Below are 18,018 nucleotides of genomic sequence, written 5' to 3'. Positions count from 1 at the left end.
GAATTCCTAACAATTTAGCAGAATCTAGAGTCTAGCAATGGCATAAATCCCCTATTTCACTATGCTGCTCTCCACACATGGAATATTAAGAGTTAAAATAATCCCATTCTGTTCTCTGCTCTGTGTGGCTGGGCACAATGGATTTAATCTCTTTACTCCTAGCAAAAGATCACAGAATCTGCTCCAAACACTATTTCAAAGATGTCGAGGAAAACCTACCTTAACTCCTCCTGATTGTTGTGAGGTGGTGTTGGAAGGGAAGCAGGAACATCCACAGTTTTTGGGCCCTGAGCCATTGCTCTTGCTAATAAATCATCTTGTGGTCTGAAAGGCAACTGGAACTGCTTTGGCCCCAGGGCTTTGGTAACTAAAACCAGAAAGGCAGAGCACAATGAGACATCTGGATAGTGATAGACATCTTGTCTGCTGGGTATGGGTGGGGTCCTGATGGTGACACCACTCTCAGCCACTTGGGAGTTCAAAAAATTTTGACCATAATTAATCTCCATCTTTACAAAAACCTGCAGATTTTGAGCAAACAGGGCTTTTGAGTGTGCCTTCTGCCAGTATGAGAGGATGCTTCTTTTACTTAAAAAGCCCCACAAAACTAAAAAAAAAAAAAAAAAAATCAATAATTTTGTAACAACAAAGGAAAAGTGGTGTGAAAAAAGGACTTTAATGACTGCAGAGTCCTTACAAAGACGCAGTATAAAGTTTTATTTAATAGAAAGCAATTTTAACTGACCAAATTACAAGCATCAGAAAATACATACTGACTGCATACATTTCGGGTAGACTGCTTTGAGCTCACTCAACTAACTGGTTAGTGATATGTACTGGACACAAAAATCTGATTTTAAGGTTTTCTTCTTCATTTCTTAAAGAAGTGCTTCTGGCTCTAAAAGTGTTTTTGAAAGAGGACAAGGAAAAGGCACTGACATCTGACACTCTACCAGTGTAAAATGTTGCTCGATAATAATGATTACAACCTTAAAAAGTCTGGGCATACTGCTTTTATAAAGGACTATTGCAACTGAAAATCATCCTAGGAGATAACCTAGAGAAGAGGAGACTGAGGGGAGACCTCACAGCTTCAAAACAAGGGGCTGCAGAGGGGCAGGTGTTGCTCTGGTGACCAGTGAAGGGACCAGAGAGAATGGCCTCAAGTTGTGTCAGGGGAGGTTTAGGTTGGATACCAGGAAAAGGTTCTCCACCCAGACGGTGGTTGGGCACTGGAACAGGTTCCCCAGGGAACTGGTCATGGCACCAAGCCTGCCAGAGCTCAAGAAGCATTTGGACAACACTCTCAGGCACATGGTGGGATTGTTGGGGTGTCCTGTGCAGGGTTGGGAGTTGGACTCCATGATCCTTGTGGGTCCCTTCCAACTCAGGATATTCTGTGATGTATTTTGCAATTTGCTACAAACTGGACTCACTTTTTACAGAACCAAAAAGAACAAGCCTTACCATCGTGGCCTCCCAACACACCAGCCTTGCCAGCAAGTTCCTCCGTGGTTGCAAAGCCATTGACCAACTTCTGGCAGGCCACGGGCGGCGGGGTGGGAGGGAGGGAGGCTGGGGGGGTCGGAGGATTGCTCAGGTTGTTCTGCTGCATGAGATTAATTAAAGAACCATTAATCAGTCATGGAACACAGGGTGAAAACTTTCCTGGTTCCTACTAGACAATGCAACCCACTTACAGAGTTTTACACCCAGGCGCAGCGCTGATAAGCAGCGATGGCTAATTCTCAAGCATGTGACAAAATATATAAAGGTATCTAATATAAAAGACACAATACTTTGCTTTTCTTACATCAATGATACCAGAGAAGTAGTTTACACGAGTAAACACTAAAAGAAGATCTGGCTAAATTATTACAGAAATGCACGAAGAACATTTGAAGGAACAGTCTGGGAACAACAAGTTCCCACAGTTTCAGTAAAGGTCTCACCTTCAGACTGAGAGAGCTATTCCACAGTGACTCTCCATCACCATAAACAAGTCAGCTTACCCAATTCTCACTAAAAGGGAAGCTACCTCACGTTTAGCACATGATGAGCTGTCACTGAAGCAGTTACCATGGAGAAGCAGATACTGTGCAAGTTCACACTCCAGGCTACTTCTCACCAGCTTACTTAACTTGCCCATATTTTAAATGAAAATTAAATGAGAGCTTCAGTATTCGTTCTTATTGCAGTCATGCCTACAAAGCTAATACTTATAACTCACTTTTGACCACAGCAACTATTTCTGTGAAGTCACATTCTCAGCTTACACACCATATAAGTCTGGAGTAAACACCACTGGTTTTAATAAGTTAATAAGTTTTTATATTAAGGTATCCAAGCAGCAAATTTGATTCTGTCTGTTCACTACCTTGCTGCTCTTCCAATTTTGCCACTCTGATCTCAAAGACTGAATTTTAAATGCTATGGGTTATTAACTCATCAACAAACAGTCTATTTTGTTCAGAGTTCTCAGGTTCTTAGTTAGGGCTTAGTGGACAAATGAGAAAAAGTCTATTTCCCATTTAATTTACATTAAGAAATCATTTAATGCTTTCAATGACTTTGCAAAGTACTGAGAATTCAGCCTTTTCTGCTCCATAAAACTGTAATTACAATTTTCACTATTTAGCATCCATTTGTTAAAGGAGTATTTGTATTTTTTAATCAGTTTGCAACACAGTTTCCAGAACTGATTTTCACTTTCAGAGAGTAAAACAATGGTTTCACCACTGCACTATCTAGTCTAGCAAGAGAAAATTATTTTTTTTCTAGTTGTATAAAAGGCAGGAACTCTGATGAGCAGTAATGACGTCATGGACTTCTCTTCCCATAGAGAGCACACAATGGAAATCCAGATTAAAACTGTACCTTGTAAATGAGCTGGGAGTAGTAATCTGAAGCCCCATCAAGAGTAGCACTGCCAAAACTTCCTACAAGTCGATTTCCACCATTTAGCTGGCCACTGCCATAGGGAAGAAAGTGTGCAAAGCTCACTCCAATTATTGGTTCCACCAAAGGCAGAAGAGAAAGCTGCTGTATTAAAAGAAAAAAAGTTAGAGATTAATTTAAGCATAATACAGAAGCACTGCAAATCTCCAAACATCAGTAGAGTGGTTTCTAATTTAAAAAAAAGAAAAGGAATTTATCCACTGTCAGAAAACTGTCAAACACAGGCCTCTCTGTTAAGAGAATGTGGTCCCCTGTCCATCAGAGCTGCAGCTCTGGCTCCCTGACAGTTCATCCAGAGGCTGCCAGAGCTGACAGGAACTCCATGGCTTTGAGACTACTTGCCATGATAGTAATCTTCTAAACAGAAACAAACTCACAACTTGAAATTTCCTAGTTTTGTAGAATTTCTCATCTTCTCCACCCTGTACTCAAAATTCAATGCTCAACTTCATTTCCATCAGGAGAAATCCACTCTTTCACGTATCCTCTTGATGCCTTACCCAGCACCTGCACACCTACCTGTTTCAGCTGGATGAAGGTATCAGCACTGGGGTAAACAGCTTGCTTTTCTTCTTCCTCTTTTTTCCTTTTCTTGGACCGAGGAGCTGCCTTCTCTCCTGTCCTCTGAGCTCTCTTATTTCTCTGCTTCTTGGTTTCAGGTCCTACATCTGTTCTCTGGAGCTGGCTGTTGCTACACCCAAATGCACCTTGCATCTGGGTTCCTGCAGTTTGCTGGTATAAAAAATGAAAGTGAAGCAGAATTTTTGACATTTTAATATACAGTTCATTCCAATTTACTGCACGGGTCTAAAAGCACAGGCACAGTGTAATAAATCTCATTGATAACAGACTGTATTTTACTGGCAATTGTAACTGCTAGACTGTCTCTGAAGACAGAATTATGACATCATTAACACCACTGACATCTGAAAACATCATTAAAAACTCATAGACCAGAAACATTCTCTTTTGAATACACCCTAAAATAAAGATACATGTGCATGAAACCTTAGAGATGTTCATGAGGGTCTAATGAAAGGCAAATTTGGTGACAGAAAAAAAGGCATGTAAGGTAATATAATACAAAAGTATTTTGAGGTTAAAGACAAAAAAAGTGTTGAGAAACATTTCTGGATTGCTTAAATAGTTCCAGGACGAATCTGCAAAGCCTTTCTTCACATTAAAGCACAGTTGGGTAAAAGGAATTAGAATGGGACTCAGTAACACAACAGACAGTGGCAAGCCAAAAGAAAGTCCAATTTTTGTTTAATACATTATCATTTTAAACTGCTCTACATGACCCCTACCACAATATTCTCACTAATACCCCTGTCACATGTTTTACCTGCTGCTCACAATTACCTTTACTTCTATCAGTATTTATTGATTTTGAATGCGTTTAAATTTTGTTTCATGGATATATCAGAGTTTAGGCAGTCAAAACCCAAAACTGAGTAGAGACTAAAGATTACACTATAATGACCAACAAATCTAAGTGTAAACCCTACCCCCATAGAAAACACTTTTCTTTAGGTCCCATTTTAAGGGGATCATAAATTAATAAATCATATAATGCCATTATAAAGAATTAGTGCTTCCTTCCATAGAAGTAAAAGTAATTACAGAAATATGCACACAAATCCAGTGTTGGACCTGGTTCATTCCCAGAACGCTCCTAATGTGCAGCTGAAGGGGTGTGAAGCCCTTCCCTGCACAGGTGCACAGGTCAACCTATACACTACTCAGGTGGAGTCAAAGAAGTAAGCAGCACACACACTGTGCTCTGCACTGTCACATCCTAGTGGGTAAGTAGGAATCATACTGCAAAATCTTGCCTTAGTCTTAATATTAGAAAGTGGCATTTTTCAAGATGATTTTCCATAGAAAACCTAATTTTTTTTTCATTTTAATGATTTCTGAATATGCTGACCTATCAAGCAATATTAAAATTTGTTATTTTTTTAAACACAGCTGAATTACTTATGGAGAAAAGGCAGGAAAGGAGGCAAAAATTCCTTAAAGCTGTTTACTCCACTCTTGTGCAGGTAGGCTATCTCCCCACCTTTCCACACATGCTCGTGGTAAGGCACAAACTAGGCTTTGCTACAACCACTGTGTAACAAAACCAGCATCAGGCTCACCATTCCTTCAGCTGGATTCTGCTTCTCTGCTAACTTTTTATCCCCAGAAGCCTCCTCCTCTGCTCGGCTGCTGTTCTCCGGTTTCTGATTTAGAAGAGATGAGGACTTCTTATTTTTTAGCAGGTGCTTCAAGAGTTCATTCCCTGACTCCCCTTTGGCTGCTGGAATGCCGGCTGGCTGTGCTGGACTCTGAGCTGAAGAGGCCGGCTGTGAGGTGACCTTGTCTTCTTCCACCTTAATACTGCTTGGATTTTCTGGTTTAGGCTCAGCTTGACCTGAGCATTGATCAGTCTCTGCCTTTTCCAGTTTAACTTCTTGGGTGCTGGCCGGTGTGTCTGTTTTAGCCTTTTCAGTCTCTACATTCCCACTGGGCTGTTTCTGGGCCAGGCTGCCGGGGAGCTTCCCCTCCCGCTCCGGGGAGCTCTGGCTCTCTCCCATGTTTGATGTTGAGGGGCCCGTTAACTCCACTGGCTCTTGCTCATCCTGGTGACGTGGTTCATTGGGGGTGTTCACTGTGGGGGTGGAGGTAGAATCAGAAATGGTTGGGGTTGATGGTGCCGTGATATCCGAGTGTGGAGTTGACGGGGCTTTTATGGACTCGGCATCATCGTCCTTTTTCTTTTTCCGCGTCCTTTTCTTTTTGCCTTTCTCTTCTGGGATTATGTCAGAATACAGCTGGATGAGAGACTGGCTTGATCCAGGGAAGTTCGTTGCCTGGGGCACACTAGTGTCCGAACCACATGGGGCACCACTCCCCAGCACTGTAGATGAAGGTACAGCAGAAGGAAACGGAGGCTTGACCTGGTTCTGCGTAAAGGCAGCCCCAGGAAGATTCCCATGAGTTTGTTTTACATTATGGAAATTGGGGGCTCCACCTGGAACAGCAGGTGCATCAGGTCCAAAAGTGGTAGGTCCCACTGGCCTTCTCTCACTGCTTTGCATAAAATTGGTGGCAGGAGGGGAGGTCACAGCACCTTGCTGCAGGATTTGCCCCATCGGTTGCTGCTGATGCTGTGGAGACGGCTGCAGGGGCCGCGGGGTCTGCATGAAATCACAAGGCAGCTCAGGATTGAAGAAAGGTATCTGAGATAAGGATGTTTTGTTATTTAATTCAGACCCCATCATATTGTGCTGCTCCAGCTCCATCCTCTGCTGCAAAGCTCTCTGTCGATCCACCTCCTGCATCAGCTGAATGCGCTGCCGCTCCTGCTGCTCCCGTAAACGCTCCTTTCTCTCCCGCTCTTGGAAACTCTCACTGAAAGGGTTATTGTCCTCAAACTCCACCCTTGGGGGTGGCCCTGACTGTGCAGCTGCATTTGGACCAGGCACAGGAGCTGGCGTACCAGGAGTAATTGGCAACGGTGTCATTGGAGGCTGCATCCTTGCTGGATTCATGGAAATATGACTTGCAGGGGCATTAGCAGGCTGCCATCCGGATAAATTTGGCATTCTGGTTGGGTTGGACTGCCCGGGGATCACCACTGCATGCTGCTGATGCTGGAGCTGCTGTGCCACCATAGGGAAGTTTTGTTGATTCATTGCTGGTGCTGTTCCTGCTGGAACCATGGGTGGCTGAGCCTGGACACCGGGCATCATGGAATGGGGGGCCATTCCACACTGCTGCTGCTGCTTGATCCGGTACTCCTCAATTAGCTCCGCGTGCTCCTTCTGCTGTTTTCGGATCTAAAAATTAAAAATCATTATTCATCTCTGGCATGTACTGGATGTGCAACATAAACAACGTAACTCACCACTGTAACTCCAGTAGGCAATGAACTTTGGGCAAAAATAGCATTTCTGCACAGTGTTTTTAATGCTAAACAGCAATTATTTCTTCAGAAATACTCTCCATCTCAAGACTTTAGACAAAATAGCAGTGCCTCAGAGTCCTAATTACATACCAAGCCTGCACTGTGCTAAGGAGTACACAAACCCTAAGCCTTGTCCTACAGATCTTATCATCCATGCACGGGATACAAATAGTTGGGAACAGAGAGGAAAAAGGAAACACTGAGATGGATGATGTTCATAGATCAGCAAAATTTTTCAAAGATGTAATCGAAAAAGAGAAGTTTGCAGGAAAACAGTGAGGTAGATTCCCATTTATTCACAGGCAGATCCTCAAACTTCTCACAGCAGGTGAAAATGGCAACTGTTCTTTGAAAATTTAAAGTTTTAAAACAAAAATAAACTCAACTTGGACACCAAAAGTTTTGCCTTGTAGTTCAAGGCAAGCGGGAGAAGTCAAAGGAAGGATATGACAGTGTCAACTGGACAAGAAAGAGCCTTTCAGAAATACAGAAGATATCCAACTAAACTGGTCTTTAAAAAAAATAAAAGGACTTGTAGTCCACTGGTTAATAACACATACATTAAGAAAATATATCTCTTGCTTCTGCTCATTAGATTATGACTTCCAAAGCTTTCCTTTGCTATTTGTAGGGATAGAAAAAGTCTGTAACATAATTAAAAATGTTTGATAGCCCTGTCCTTTATCTGGGGCAAGGGATAAGCCTGAAAGCTCAGGATAACAGAGATCCCATCAGACACGCTCCAAACTGCAGGACAGATGCACTCAAAAGGTTATTTACACAGTAACCTCAGGTCCAAGATGATTTATGAGCTCTGGCTTGGCACTGCCACTGCCACAGAAACAATGCCACTGCATAAAGCCACAAATTGGATCCATCTGCACTGCACAGATCCAGTGCTCCTTCTCCGTGGTTCTGCAGTGCTAAGCCTGTGCTGGCTCTGTACCATGAGGCATCCAAACCTCTACTCCCTCCCAGGGTCTGCAGGGGTGGATCAGCCACATGACTGGGATCTCAAAGGACCAGCCCTGACCACACCCAGCTGGCCTGGAGCGCAGGTTGACCTGGTGATTTTAGCAGTGCAGGGGAGAACAAGGCACAGTGTATTAGCACAGGCACAGAGCCACACCAAGGCAGCCAAACTGCCCTGGCTGCAGGGACAGTCTGGCAGTGTCTCCATGGCTCTGTGCCTGGGCTAATAACCCTGTCACACATCAGCTCGTGGAGCACAGTCAGCTCCGGTTGCTCCGCGCCTGTGGTCCAGGGCCAGCAATTCACAGGGATCCCAGAGCTCTTTTCTCTCTCCATACATGTACAGACTTTTCAAAAACTAACTTGATTACAGAAAAATTACTTGATCTGAATTGAAAGAGTGGCAAATTGCTTCCAATAGAAGGTCCTTAAAAATATGCTTTAACAAAGCCTCATTTAATCTCCTACTCAGTGTGCAACAAAGCGCTGTTTAGGATGTGGGTGACTGGTCTGAATCTGTGGCTGAAGGGCAGCGGGGGGCATTTGCCAGCAGTAGATGAAACTTAAGTTTAAAAATTACAAATAAGAGAACTATAATTATGGGGCAGTAAATGAATCTGCCACCAATGTCATGATTAGCGGTTGTTACTTCAGTGTAACTCCACTGTAAGACTGGAATCACGTACAGATGATGAAGATTGGTCAAAGTTATTTTTTTTGCATTTATTCTACTTGTGATTCATTGTGTAAGGGAAAAAAAAAGAAAAAGAAAGAAATGATATAGATATAATTTACCCACTCCTTCCCTCTTCCACACAGTGAAAAGACAAGCCAACTAATATCCCATCCAGCTCATACTTTGTCTTGAAAGCAACACAGGAGCAAGAACTCGAGGGTCAGATATCGCTTCATTTCAAGCTGCCTGCTGTCAATTTTTTCCTTCATATTAAAAAAGGATAATTCTAAAGCATTTTCATTTTCAGCAGGACTAGCTGATCTTGACTATCATGCCAGATAATTTACAAACAACGTCTTGAGGAAGGCAGCATTCAATATTGGTGGCCAAAGCACAGATTTATTGAACTTATCACAGGTTTAATTCGAATTTCATTTACTGTAATCACAGTCACAGGATGTGAAATTCCAACTGAATATAAGGAAAGAAAAACATAATCCAGTGAAAGTGGTTACATATAGGAACAGAGGCCCTAGAGAGGCTGGGAAATTTCAACCCTTGGAGACTTACAGAACTTGACTGGCAAGGTGCTGAGCAACCTGACTTAACTGTGAAGCTAGTTCTGCTTTGATCATGACTAGATGCTCTCCAGATCTCCCTTTGACCTGTATTATTCTGTGATCCAATAACAGATAACACACACTTATGATCAGCACCTAGGAATGAGACAGATCATAAAGCTAGACTAAAGATATATGAAAACAGATTTTAAAACAGTAATATTGAACTGGCATATAACCAAGACGTTCTGATTATGAAAGGACACCTGAAAAAGACTGAGTTATGAGGTTCATTCAAGCCTGAAACAAAGCCCTGCGTGCTAAGACTTTTCTCTGAATATTTCATTTTTGCTTTTCATGGTGCCAGGAACTCTGTTGCAAGTCATTTTGTCCAGGAATTTCCTCTCTTCCCAAAGTACTAAACCAGCTTTTTATCACAATGTTTGCCACAGCATATTCCTCTGCAACTCCAGTGTCACCTACAATCTGGAGTAATGCTGTTACACAAAAAAAACACTAAGTAATTCCACTGTATCTTTCAGAAAGCTTAAAGGAAAAAGTCACAGTAGCATGACTTGGTACCAAGGTTTTGGATTCCAGGTGATTACCTGATCTAGCTGTTTTTGGACCATACTTTGCTGCTCAGTAACATGTTTAAGCTGTTCTGCATCCTCTTCTGGGAATTCCCGTCCGGCTTTCTTGGCTGTACGCTGCTTTGCTGAGAGAGCCTTTTTGGATTTTCTGTGTGCTCCAATTTGCTCTTCAAGGTACTTCTGTTGCATTTGAAGAAGTTTCTGTGTATCTTGCAGCCATTCCTCATATTGCTTTCTTTGTGAATCATCTAGAAAGAAGGGAAATTAAGTATGGTATGATCCCATCCTGGGGGTAAGCTCTCATTTTTAGAGCTCAAGTTTAACAATTAGGTTGCCCCCTTTTTTAGAGAAACTATTGGTTAAATTCAGCCAAATTTGACAGAGAATTGGGTATCTCAAGAGATATTAAGTTCTTGGAGTGATTCGAGTAAAGGAGACAGATCCAAATTACTGTATTTATTGAGAGAAAGCAGTTTTAACACAGTCCCTTCATTTCAGGACACACCAGCCAGCAAATGTGCACTCTCCAGTGAGCAAATGTAGCTTTGAGAGCAGCTACAGAACCTTGTAGTACCCTGCTCTGCCACAGAAGAGGGGACATGGAAGATGTCTGGAAGTAGTCAAGCAGAGAGAGAGAGATTAGGGAGCAAGGACACAAACTTACAGGAATCACGGCCTCATTATTTTTGGTGTTTGCAGAAGACTTTTGTACATATAAAATCTATTTTTATAACTACTTGTAAGAAAAAGATTAAAATTATAAACATCCATCAAATATTCATGAAACGAAAAAAAGACACGGTCTTTGTAAAAATCACTTTGTCAGTGTCAGTCCTGAGCACAAGGGCCTTCAGCATCAGTGCCACATCCTCCCCCCCAGAACAAATGCCTCTCATTTAGGCTGTAACTGAGACATTGCTCTTCCCACAAATGAGAAATGCTCATCTGCCACGAGTCCATTGCTCTCAGACATTTTTCTCGAGGCAAAACCATCACATCTGATAATGCCTGATCTGCACTAAGCACAGAAAGCAAGAGAGACGGTTTGGTGATTGTATCATTTGTCTCCTGATCACACTGTGGCAATGAGCTGGGACACCAGGGCATGGATCTTCCTTGTAAACGGAGTTTGTTTAACACAGACACCCACACAGCAGTGAGAGTTCAATATGACCATGTCCTTGTGCTCCTGTTCTTCCAAGAATAAATTCTCCTAAACTAATCACATATCCTGAAGGGACAATTAAGTGGAAACAAGGAGAGTAATGTGAGCAACATGGAAGTGCAAACAAAAGTACTGAAATACTAATGAATTCCAGCTAAGAATAACTACTACTGAAACGAGCAACAGATTTTCTTAAGGGCCCAGAACCCACCACCACCCAAACAGAGCGAGGCCATGCTGAGTGTCATGTGAAATCTCACCTGAAACTAATACAGATAATATTGCAAAAGCTCCTTACTGCACACTCAGTGCTGCTACTCCAGTTTCTGGAAAAGGTGAAGGTGTTTACTTCTGTTTCTTATTCAAAAATATCAAGTGAACTATTTGTAGTGATAGAAACACTTTTTTTCACATGGTCTCCTCCTCCCAACATAGGCTCAGTTTCGATTTCTGCTAGGAAATATTTCTTATCATAGAGATCAGGATTTACAATTGATCTAGGGCAGCCAGAAACATGGAATGCAAAATGCTAGTGCTGTATATTTTTGCTTTCAGCAATTGTGCTTCCCAGCCAGGCTTGCTTAACTAATGCCTGGAAAGCTTTTTCTGGTATTTGTTCAAATGACAATGATACTGCACAAAACTTTTTGCTTCTGAAAATAAAAAAAAACAACAACTCAATATAGACAGTTGTTCTCACTGAGCTCAGAATATTGCAATACAACCCAAGACCAGGTTTCTGACACAGCAGTCTGCCAGTTAATAGATTACAGTTCTCATACAGATCCAAATAATGTTAATTTTCTGTTTCCCTCCTTCCTTATGGTGTTTCTTCTATTAACAGCAGAAATTATTCTATTATTTTGGCCTTCACTGGTCTGAGCTCCTGACACTGACTGACCCATAAAAGGAAACCTATTGACATAGAAAGTGAAATGATAACCTTGCAAATATTAACAGCATTCACTACACACCCCTTAGTTGGCATTGTAATGATGAAATGACTCATTGTAAAAGGATGACTTTTTGAGAGATGAGATCCATTTATGGATATTTTATATTAAAGAAAACAGAACTGCAAAATGAAACAACACCATACAATAAATTTTTAAATCTTTACTTACTGACAAAGCCAGGACCAAAATTGGGAGGATTAGGCCTAGAAATCTGAGGTGTCAAACTTCCATCCTAGAAATTTCAGTAAAACATACAGACAGGGATATTAAATCATTAAAATATCCAAAATGTAGTTATGATTGTTAAACACTTTTGTTTCAAGCCCATATCAAGTTTTATTACCTGTGCAATTGCCTGCTGCATATGATTTTGGCCTTCACTGGTCTGAGCTCCTGGCACTGACTGACCCATAAAAGGGAACCTATTGATATATAAAGTGAAATGATAACCTTGAAAAATTGTATTTTAGGGGAGAGAAAACCTTTTGTACTACATTGAACTTACACAAAGCACACAAATATTTTATAGACATTTGTTTGAACTTCTGTACCAAACTTTTTCAACATCTGGAGAATACTAATTCTCCCTTGGCTGAAACTATATAGCATTTTAGATTTTTCAGAGAGAAGTAGTAAACATGATCTACTGTGCTAGAACAGTGAAAACACACAGGCACACAAAATCTGTATTTGCATTCTTATATTTTATGATTCAGTAAGAAAAGGTTTAATGCATTTAGGTATCATCATCACCAGCCCAGTCAAGTGGAGTTGGGCAATGCACACCCCTGGTGTGCATTTACATGTATTATCATATAACATGTATTATGATATTTGATAACATGTGATATATGATAACACATGTATTATCATATAACACTAAAGTATGTGTTAGGAAGATGAAAACACACAGTTTTAAGGGCCACATAATAAAAGGAACAGGTGAAGATCCTTCCAGGCCCACAGACTTCCCCACCCTACAGCAAGGGCAGTCCTGGTGGAGCCTGCGCAGTTCACAGCTCCTCTTGTCCTCAGAATGGTTTTAAAGAGGGTCAAACCTCCACTATTTGGGCTAAACCTTAATTATACCCAGCATTAAATGATATGCTGCCACATAAAATTTCACTGCTACATGGTCATCCACAGTTTTCTAACACCATGTGTGGGAGATGTGTCATTACCTAATTAGTAAGTGGGAAAACAAGAAAAGCATCAACAGTGAATCTGTGTTGAGCAATGACATCACAACTGGAACACAAGTCGGATGCATTTTAATACCTTTAAGTTTCTACTGCCACACTGGCTTTATTCTTAGGAGATAGCCTTGTGTTAGCATGGACTATGAACTCCAGGGCATAAAGATCTTTTCTCTACTTTTAATTTTTTCGTTTTCTGCACACAGCTTCCCCAAGCTCTGTTATTTCCTTTTACATTTTGTAGCCCTAAAGAATGGTATCAAGTGTTGCCTACCTGTTCATGACCATTGGTGGCATCCCCATGTTACTCTGTGCCATGACCTTGTTGATCCCCTTAAGGGCCACCATTTTTGCTTTCATTATGGGATCAGTAATTGCATCAAAGTCTGTAAGAGAAAAACAGTAGAACTGAATTACACAGCTGAGCATTCCAAGTTATTAACTGGAACTGACTTGTTTACATCTAGTTCATGTGTAAATCTTCTTTAAAACAACCTAATTGCATTACTAATTCACATTAATCGTCATCTCCACTTCAAAATTCATGGTTAATAAGTATAATAACATATAAACAATAGCAGGTCAGCCTGAGAGGGGCTCTAGACCAAACTTGACCTATGACTCAATAGTAATAAATTCTATTTACAGGTTTAAGACTCAGGAAGAAGAGTTGTTTCTGTGAGCTTGGTTGGCAACTGACACATCATCACTAATGAACTAAAAGAACAGCCTTGATGGCCAGTGTGCTTACAACTAACACAATTCTCAAAATTTAGTATTTCATTAATAACAATTAATTGATAGTGATGGTCTCGATCCTAATGCTCAAACTGCTAAATTGTATTAAACAAGCAATTGCAATTTATCTTAAATGCTTTTAGTACATGCAGAATTATTAGAGATGTTTCTGAGCCTTGCCTAGACTGAGAGTTAGTAATACAGCTTTCAATGATCCCTTTCCCTGAGACAACACTAAAAAATGCAAAAAAATGTAACAAAACAACCATAAACATAAAAATGATAGAGCAAGTATCAAAAGGTCAGCTATTGCTGTTTACAAAGGATGCATTTACTCCATATCACACTGAGAACCTAAAGTATAAAGAGAATATGTGACACAGCTGATGTCACAAACATTATCAGAAGTGTAGAGTTACCCTGATCCTGGTAATGACAACAGGAGCCTTGCCCCAGAGTTCAGAATTCCACCTACACACTCCATTTCCATACTCCCTGTAGGAGTAATTTTTGCTATGCCACCCTTAAGTTCCACAGAACTACCTCCTTCTTTCAGTGCTAGGGATTACTTAACTATTTATTGTTGCATTTTTATAAAAAAACTAACCAGAACACAGACAAACACATCACCCACATACCAATATTGGGGAAAAATGGCTCTGAACGTTGGCGAATCATGGCTTGCATCTGTCGCTGCTGCTGCTGCTCCTGTCTTTCCTGATCCAAGAGGTCCTGCAGGAGAAGTGGCTGTTCCTCCAGCAGGAGTGGTCTCTCTCGGTTCTGTTGCTGAGCTAATGGTTGAGGGAGCATCATCTGTTGGGGACCAGAGATGCCACTGGGACCAGGACGGTTTGGTACAGCCACAGTTTGATTAGATGTCTGTCCCGTCCCAAAGTTATGATTAGATGACTGACCCTGAATAAATCCTGGATTTGGTGACCCTTGAGAAAAATTATGGTTCATTCGTGGAACCATGGACAAATTTGAATTTAAAGTGTTTTCCAAGATCTGTCCACCAGGTGTCATGAGTGTTTGTGGAATACCTGATCCATGGTTCATTTGTGTGGGTGGCAGGGATTGAGATGGAGATCCCAGAGTTCTCGCTTCAGCATTGTCTGAGCTTTCACTAGACAGCAAACTTGAGAGGACTGGGGTGGACCCAGAAATACTGCAGGAACTTACTGCTCCTTGAACAGGTAGTGGAGCGGATCCCTGAGCATCTGGACTAGGCACAGTTGTTTCTTGAGTAGGAACAGCAGTAGTTTTGTCAGGGAATTCTGGGTTGGCAGGCTGTGCAGGAGCCTTTTCTCCATCCTTTAACTCCACTTCAGCAGCCTGTTGAGTACTTGTGGATTCAGCATTTCCATCACTTTTTTCATTTTCATTCTTTTCCTCCTGAGTGTTTGGGGAAAGTACTTCTGTTTTAATTTCATTTTCTGTAGCAGATTTCTTTGGTGGAGACTGGTTCTCAGGAGGGGCAACAGTTGCATCACCTTGTTCTTTCTGTTTGGGTTCTTCTGCCTTGCCCTGGATATCTAGTTTGTCATCAATGGGGACACTAAGATCTAGTTCTTCATTAAACATTCCTTTCTTATCCCCCACATCAAGGTCTGGGTCTGTGTATGCAATTAAATCAAATTCTCCTGATCTTAGAAGATCATCAAGGTGAGGATCATTGGTTTCCAAATTATCTAGAGTGTCCAGTTCATCTCCTTTCCCATCCTCAGTGTCTAGATTCAGATTTTCCAGATCCTCATCATCTAAATCCTTGACTTCAACCCCATCAAGGTCTTTCACATCCAAATCTTTTACAGCAGGATCATCAGGATCAAGCTTTTCCTCTAGACCATCACTTGGCTGGTTGGGAATCTGTAAGTTCGCAGATTCATCACTTGGTGCAGATGTGGACAAAGATGGTCCTGGGAATGCATCAGCAACTGGCTGATGACCTAGAGAACGCATTACAAGTGCAGGTGGGTTGTCAGGATTGATCTGATCCTGCTGGGATTGCGACATGTGCTCCAAACTTGTAGACATCTGCAACTGGTTGGGTATTCCTTGAGAATTATGTCTCAGCGGTTCTGCCTGTCTTGGGCCTGGAAAATCCTGCCTGGGCATGAACCCTGTGTGTCTCTGATGCTGAGCTGCTGCTTCCATAACATTTGCAGCAGAAGGATTAAAGGGCAGCCTTGGCCTCCCGTCGGGAGCTCTGTGACGCAGCTCGATAAACGCCTGACCCAATATATTGTGCTGCTGGACTGGAATTCCCTGCGGAGGAAAATGCTGGGAGATCCCAGATGTGTTATTTATTTGTGGATTGTTCACTGGCCAAGGCATATCAATAGACAGGGATCTTCTCAGCTGTGGGGGAACTCCAGGGCGCTGCATCGGCTGCTGGGGACCGAGGAAACGTTCTTGACCTGAGGGTGGACCATGGCCACCTCCTGGAAACCCATATCTAAAATAAAGCATGAAAGACTAAGTAACCTTTTTTTTTCCTACGACTGCCTAGTCTGGCATATCTGACTAAATAGCTATTCACTAAAATGCTTTAAGTGATGCATTCATTAAGATATTTAAATAAATATTTTGACTGATTATGCTTACATTTAAATGAGCTTTATGACTACAATAAAATAATTGCTTTAATTATGTTTCATAAACAACCTGTTTTCAATTTCAATAATAATAATAATGGATAGAAAACTATGACAGCCAGAACTATCCTAGTAAATAAAATACATGTTAATTCAACCCAGCGTAAAAAATAATAGTGGATTTAGAAATTACTGAAATAAATACAAATACTGAAAATCATAATTCCTGAGATGATAACATATTGATACTGGTATTCATTTTACATCACAGCATTCACTGTAAAAATGGCACAGACAGAAGCTGACATTTGATTACTTATTCATTATTCATTAGAAATGAAAACAAGAATATTATACTTATTAATTATTAAGACATCAAAAATTAAGTCCAACCTTTCACTTTTTTGTTTTGTTTTGTTTTAAAAAAATACAGTTTCTTCATTTTTATTTCTGATTAACTCCTAATAAAAGAGTGTAAAACACTGTTAGTGTAAAACACAGGAAAACGCACTGCACATACGGACTTCAGGGAGGTTACCAGCTACTGCAGACAACACAGATGGTTTTTCATCCAAAAAAAAAACCCTTTATCTAACGACCCCTGTAATATCCTGGGTTTAAGAGATCCAAGAGCTTACCTAAGGCCATGAGGTCTCATCCCCATGGCATTCATATCGCCTGGAAACTGGGGTCTACTGAACTGCCCATCAGCAGGAAATGGCCCACGCTGGTCTTTTGGGTATACGGTGAACCTTGGCCCACCTGGAGGGACTACAGAGGATCTAATATTCCCAGGATATGGAGGAGGAGGACGGTTAAAGATTTGATTTAAGTTGTCTTGCTGCCAGTGCTGAAGAGGAGTCGCATGGGCAGGAGCTGCTGCATCCTGCAAGGCCTTTTCCTGACGAACCGCGTTCTTCTTCTGCTGCTGTTGCTGTAGAATAATTTCACGTAATTTCTGGCGCTGTTTAAAAAAAAAAATAAATCATTTCACTTGACACTGCAACTCACATGTTTTGAAGTGTTACACTCTGCTAGGTTAAGCTTTTTGGAGGAAAGAAATTCTTCAGTCACTAGAGAAAAATATTAAGAACTACAGTAATCACCTCAGAAATGAGAAGGGGAGTCGGTGCAAGGCGCTGGTGGTGCAACTTGACATTCAGACCTCTTGTTAAAATGTATGATGTGAATCCATTCTATCAATTAAAATTAAAGTAATTTTTCTTTTTTCTATTCCAACAGTGCAGGCCCTGTTGCCACATGAAAAGTGCAAGGGTGACTAGAGGTCCACTGAAGAAAAGTCAGCAAGAGGTTTGCACCACAGCTGCAGAATCTGCTCTGACTCTGTATGATAAATACTACCAATTTTCCGCCAAATCCACTTCCCATCACTCCTTCCAAACAAAAGAGTGAGCAGCTTTCCATGAGCTGAATGTAATTCTATTCTCAGCAAGAGCTGTTGGCCAAACATTCACTGACAGAAACTTGGGAGTGGAAGTGCCTCAAGAAGAGCAGTGACCAAGGGTAGGATTCACCTCAATGTGTTGGCCAACTGCAAAGTCAGATGCCTGGGCTGAGCTCTTTGCCTGTACCCGCTTTTCCAGGCAGTGAAGAAGTCACTGACAATCAGTTCCACATCTCATCTGTTACAGAAC

General features: G+C 41.4%; 1 protein-coding gene across 10 annotated transcripts in view; it reads right to left on the bottom strand.

Moving 5' to 3' along the window:
* KMT2C (lysine methyltransferase 2C) overlaps window positions 1–18,018 on the bottom strand; it is a 198,749-nt gene that overhangs the window by 12,139 nt on the left and 168,592 nt on the right. For all 10 annotated transcript variants that reach the window (XM_027686911.1, XM_027686912.1, XM_027686913.1 and 7 more), the window contains 11 exons: window positions 17,002–17,327; window positions 14,405–16,224; window positions 13,303–13,414; window positions 12,176–12,254; window positions 12,001–12,064; window positions 9,727–9,959; window positions 5,100–6,782; window positions 3,478–3,690; window positions 2,878–3,042; window positions 1,468–1,609; window positions 220–367 (listed from right to left, as the gene is read on the bottom strand). In XM_027686911.1, coding sequence (XP_027542712.1) covers window positions 220–367; window positions 1,468–1,609; window positions 2,878–3,042; window positions 3,478–3,690; window positions 5,100–6,782; window positions 9,727–9,959; window positions 12,001–12,064; window positions 12,176–12,254; window positions 13,303–13,414; window positions 14,405–16,224; window positions 17,002–17,327 — 4,985 coding nt within the window. The remainder of the gene's footprint in view (window positions 1–219; window positions 368–1,467; window positions 1,610–2,877; window positions 3,043–3,477; window positions 3,691–5,099; window positions 6,783–9,726; window positions 9,960–12,000; window positions 12,065–12,175; window positions 12,255–13,302; window positions 13,415–14,404; window positions 16,225–17,001; window positions 17,328–18,018) is intronic.

The sequence above is a fragment of the Neopelma chrysocephalum genome, unplaced genomic scaffold (genome assembly GCF_003984885.1).
Source record: "Neopelma chrysocephalum unplaced genomic scaffold, ASM398488v2 Primary Assembly neopelma1_72, whole genome shotgun sequence".
Taxonomy (NCBI): Eukaryota; Metazoa; Chordata; class Aves; order Passeriformes; family Pipridae; genus Neopelma; species Neopelma chrysocephalum.
Note: the sequence above shows the minus strand (reverse complement) of the source record. Positions and strands in the feature narration are given on the sequence as shown.